Here is a 5514-nt window from a genome sequence, read left to right as displayed (position 1 = left end):
AATTGATAGAAAAGCGAATAATTATGAGATTATCTAGGTATGATCATTGCCTGCATCTACTAATATTACTCCACACATCGACCGCTATCCAGCATGCATCTAGAGTATTAAGTTCATAAGAGTAGAGTAACGCATTAAGAAAGATGACATGATGTAGAGGGATAAACTCAAGCAATATGATATAAACCCCATCTTTTTATCCTCGATGGCAACAATACAATACGTGCCTTGCTACCCCTTTTGTCACTGGGTATGGACACCGCAAGATTGAACCCAAAGCTAAGCACTTCTCCCATTGCAAGAAAGATCAATCTAGTAGGTCAAACCAAACTGATAATTCGAAGAGACTTGCAAAGATAACTCAATCATACATAAAAGAATTCAGAGGAGATTCAAATATTTCTCATAGATAAACTTGATCATAAGCTCACAATTCATCAGATCTCGACAAACACACCACAAAAAGAGTTACATCGAATAGATCTCCACAAGAGAGGGGGAGAACATGGTATTGAGATATAAAAAGAGAGAAAGAAGCCATCTAGCTAATAACTATGGACTCGATGGTCTGTGGTAAACTACTCACAACTCATCGGAGGGGCTATGGTGTTGAGGTAGAAGCCCTCCATGGTCGATTCCCCCTCCGACGGAGCACCGACGAAGGCTCCAAGATGGGATCTCGCGGATACAGAAGGTTATGGCGGTGGAAATTGTTTTTCGTTGGCTCCCTGGATGTTTTCGGGGTACGTGGGTATCTATAGGAGGAAGAAGTAGGTCGGTGGCCGCCCAAGGGGCCCATAAGATAGGGGGGCGTGCCCTGTAGGGGTGGGCGTGCCCTCCACCCTCGTGGCTGCCTCGGCTGCTTCTTGGCTTGCACTCCAAGTCCTCTGGATCACGTTTGTTCCAATAATTACGCTCCCGAAGGTTTCATTCCATTTGGACTCCGTTTGATATTCCTTTTCTTGAAATACTGAAATAGGCAAAAAAAACAGCAAGACGGGCTGGGCCTCCGGTTAGTAGGTTAGTCCCAAAAATGATATATATGTGTAACATAAAGCCCATAAACATCCAAAACAGGTAATATAATAGCATGGAACAATAAAAAATTATAGATACATTGGAGACGTGTCAGTACACACTAGTAGAAAACAAGGCTTTGGTTCAGGCCGGGCCAGCTCATTAGTCCCGGTTCAGCCCAGAACCGGGACCCATGGGGGCATAGGTCCTGGTTCGTGAGGCCAAGGGGCCGGCCAGGCCATGGCGGGGCATTGGTCCCAGTTCATCTGGCACCTTTGGTCCTGGTTCGAGGCTAGAACCGGTACCAATGTGCCTCGCTCGTATCCCACCACCATTGGTCCTTGTTGGTGGCTTGAACTAGGACCAAAGGTTGTCCTTTAGTCCCGGCTCCATCCACGAACCGGGACCAATGATGTGCCTATATATACCCCCTGGCCGATGAGCAGAGCACTCCACACTACTCTGTTTTTTCCGGCCGGTGAGGGGAGGGCTTTGTGGTGCTCTAGCTCACCTCCTATGCACATGCGGTGTCTGATGAATTGCCTGAGCCACACTACTTAAGCTTTATCCTCTCCAAGCTCAACCTCCAAGCTCCATTTTCCTCAATATTTCTCTAGGTTTGGCAGTCCATCATGTCCCATCCGCGTCTTCACCGCCGTCGATCGCCCGCGCCGATCTCGTCGCCGGCACCACCGTGGTGAGCCTCTTGTTCTTATGTTCTTTCTTAAAGGAAAAAAATTCTTACTTGTATGTTTAGATAGATACTTGTATAATTTTCTTACTTTTATGATTGCTTCTTATTATATAGTGCAATGGTTTTGGTATATGCCCTTGTCGGCCCTCGTCCTGTCTATGATTCAGATGTGGTATATATTATATTTTATAACTATTTGGTTCATTTATTGTTTATGACAATTATGCCGACCAATGTGACATAGATTTTATTTATCTAGGAGGTATGTGAACCGGAAATTCCAACCGACCCTATTGTCGAGAGGTTAAATTTAGTTGAAGAAGAAAACAATTACTTGAAGGAAAAATAAAAAATTGAGGAGGAGAAGATGATATTGGAGTTGCATGTTGCGGATGTCATCGATGATCACAAGATCAAGATGGATGCAATGCGCTTGAAGGTTAGAAAGATTATAAAATATGCCATTCATACCGAGGCTTGGTATCATTATGCCATTGGATCAATTGTTACCTTGGTTGCGATTATGATCGCATTTGTTGTTGCATTGAAATGTTTTACATAGTTTCAATGTATGGTTTAGTTAGATGCTCTAGAGAGCTATATGTTATTCAATGAGAACTATGTATGTACTTTTGTTTTAATGTGATGATGAACTTCTATTAATTTGGTCACTTATCTATTCATGATGTTCTGTAATGGTTTTTGACACACTTTATTATATATAATGTACGCGGATGGACTGGCAATGGATGTACGGTGACAGACACACCTCTAAGTACATTAAGGGCGTGCATAATTTTCTCGAAGTGGCTGAGGCAAACAAGCAGAATGGTTTTATGTGTTGTCCATGCCCTATATGTGGGAATACAAAGTCTTACTCTGACTTGAAAGCCCTTCACACCCACCTGTTTTATAAGGGTTTCATGCCACACTATAATGTTTGGACCAAGCACGGAGAAATAGGGGTTATGATGCAAGACTGCAAAGAAGAAGAGGACGATGACAACTATGTGTCCCATGAATACGGTGATGCTGCAACAGGGGAAGCTTTTGAAGATCAAGAGGAACCAGACGATGTGCCCGATGATGATCTTCGTTGGGTCATTGTTGATGCAAGGAGACAGTGCGAAAGTCAAAAGGAGAAGCTGAAGTTCGATCGCATGTTAGAGGATCACAAAAAGGTGTGTACCCCAATTGCGAAGATGGCAACACAAAGCTCGATACCGTACTGAAATTGCTGCAGTGGAAGGCATAGAATGGTGTCCCTGACAAAGGATTTGATAAGCTACTGAAAATATTGAAGAAGAAGCTTCCAAAGGATAACGAATTGCCTGACAGTATGTATGCAGCAAAGAAGCTTGTATGCCCTCTAGGATTGGAGGTGAAGAAGATACATGCATGCCCTAATGACTGTATCCTCTAAAGTGGTGTGTACAAGGATTTGAATGCATGCCCGATATGCGGTGCATTGTGGTATAAGATCAGACGAGATGACCCGAGTGATGTTGACGACGAGCGCCCCAGGAAGAGGGTTCCTGCCAAGGTGATGTGGTATGCTCCTATGATACCATGGTTAAAACGCCTGTTCAGAAATAAAGAGCATGCTAAGTTGATGTGATGGCATAGAGAGGACCGTAAGAAAGACGGGAAGTTGAGAGCACCCGCTGACGGGTCGTAGTGGCGTGCGTCCATTCATAGGAGTAAGCGTATATGCCTATGTATGAGCTTCTGCATGTCTACTGTGTTAAAAAAATAGCCCGAGAGGACAAAGTCAGAATAGGTTGGGCTGTACCGAATAGCGTAGTTCCTGTAGCTAGCGCACCACAAATGGAAGCAGCAGAGGTCGCAGCAGCTTGAACCGAAGAGCACCGCACCCATATGCGGATCGGCATTTTGGCAGCTAGGTGAAGTGCGCGCACGTCAAACAGTTTGGCACACAAAACCAGAACCCGTCGCTACCGGAAATCTGACTCCCATCCGAGGCCAAATGGTGCCCTAATCTCGACATCGACATCCCCTTCTGCATGCTATCATTGGTTCCTCACCGACTGTCATGCACACACTTTACGACCCGGTAAACCGCCGGCAACAATCAGTCATCCTCGTCAACTCCACCCGTGCAACACAACATGGTCTCTATTTATAGTGAACGAACCGCATGACATTGGCACCACCAAGAGCACACTGCGATTCGACAGAACCAAACACCAGGGAAGAGAAGTTGCAACGGCATCGGCACGCTCCATGATGCTCCGGGCGCTGCTGGTCGCGGCGGCCCTTGCTGTGGCGGCGCCGCGCATGCTCTCGGACCCGCTGCCGCTCCAGGACCTCTACGTAGCCAACCTGAAGGCCGCCACAGCGGTCAACGGGTTCCCTTGCAAGGCGCTGTCGACGGTGGCGGATGACGACTTCTTCTCTAACACCATGGTCACCGCGCCCCGCACTGACACCAACCCCTTTAGCGTCAACTCCACACACGCCACTGTGTCAGTCTTCCCGGGCCTCAACACGCTGGGGCTCTCCATCACGCGCATCGACCTCGCCCCGGGCGGCCTCAACCCGCCGCACTCGCACCCGCGTGGCTCCGAGCTCGTGCTGGTGCTCAAGGGTGAGGTCATGGTCGGGTTCACGTCCGCGGACAACCGACTCTACTCCAAGGTTGTGAAGAAGAACGAGCTCTACGTCGTGCCCCACGGCCTGCAGCATTTCCAGCTCAGCGTCGGCAAGGGGGACGCCGTGTTCATGGCCATGTTCGACGCCCAATCGCCGGGATTGGTCACGCCCACCCTCGGGCTCTTCGCCAGCAAGCCGGCCATGCCCATGGAGGTGCTCACCAAGACCTTCCTCATGGGCTAAGACAAAGTGACCGCCATGAAATCGAAATTCACCGGTTTCTGATCTTGAAAACAAGTGCTCTTGTAGCAGTCCAGCTACTAAATTGATGATGCTACGCACTGGCTAGTAGTCTTGTACTCGTCCTTTTGCGTGCGTGCATGTGAGTATTTTTTTCATTGTAATACGTGTCTCATTCATATCATAAAATACAAAGTACAAGTCACGTAAAGACCGACATGACAAAACTGAAAAAATAGCAGAACATCGCTTAACTTAACACTAACTCCCGTCCTCTGCCTCCGGCACCACCATAGCAGCCACCAAAGGAAAAAAATGACGGATCACCTCCTCACCCGAGCTCGACGCGGCTCCATCGCATATAAGCAGCTTTGCGGACCTCCAGGGTGGCTCACCAAAAGTAAAGCCATTGTCGTTCAACGAATCAAACCGGGGCAACACCCCGGACACACTGTCGACCTCCAGATTTGGCACCCCGCCACGACTAAGAGCATCTCCAGCCGTTGGCCTCCCTCCCAGGGGGCTTGAAAATCGCCGCCTGGGGGCGAACCGGCGCTAAAATCGGCTTGGGAGAGAAGCGTTCCCCGCCGCCGCCCCCAAGTGCCGATATCGACCCAACTTTGGCGCAATTTTCCCCGCTTTTCGGCCCACTTTTGGCGCAAAACGGCCCACCATCGGCGCAAAATGGCCCATATTCGTCATGCTTCGGCACTATGAGCTATTTTTTATAACATAGTTCATCACAGAAAATCAATAGAAACCAAATAGTTTAATAAATAGTTAACAACAAATAGTTTAATACAAATTAATATAGTTCAACAAATAAAAACATGTGGTGGGCGCACAGCCACCGGTATCCCGCCTTGCACGGTCGGAGCGCCAAAAAACACGCCTAGGAAGGTGGTGGAGAGGTTGCCACGACAAAACCCTCTCTCTTTTTCGGTGGCGAA

The 5514-nt window shown here is 47.9% G+C and overlaps 1 protein-coding gene across 1 annotated transcript; it reads left to right on the top strand.

Moving 5' to 3' along the window:
• Nucleotides 1-3955: 3955 nt before the first annotated feature.
• LOC119367289 (germin-like protein 1-2) lies at nt 3956-4567 on the top strand. Its single transcript, XM_037632846.1, has one exon. The coding sequence runs from the start codon at nt 3956-3958 to the stop codon at nt 4565-4567; it is 612 nt and encodes a 203-aa protein (XP_037488743.1).
• Nucleotides 4568-5514: the final 947 nt, after the last annotated feature.

The sequence above is a fragment of the Triticum dicoccoides genome, chromosome 2B, assembly GCF_002162155.2.
Source record: "Triticum dicoccoides isolate Atlit2015 ecotype Zavitan chromosome 2B, WEW_v2.0, whole genome shotgun sequence".
In the NCBI taxonomy this organism is placed as follows: domain Eukaryota; kingdom Viridiplantae; phylum Streptophyta; class Magnoliopsida; order Poales; family Poaceae; genus Triticum; species Triticum dicoccoides.
The sequence above is the reverse complement of the archived record's forward strand: the minus strand, read 5'-3'. Positions and strand labels throughout refer to the sequence as shown.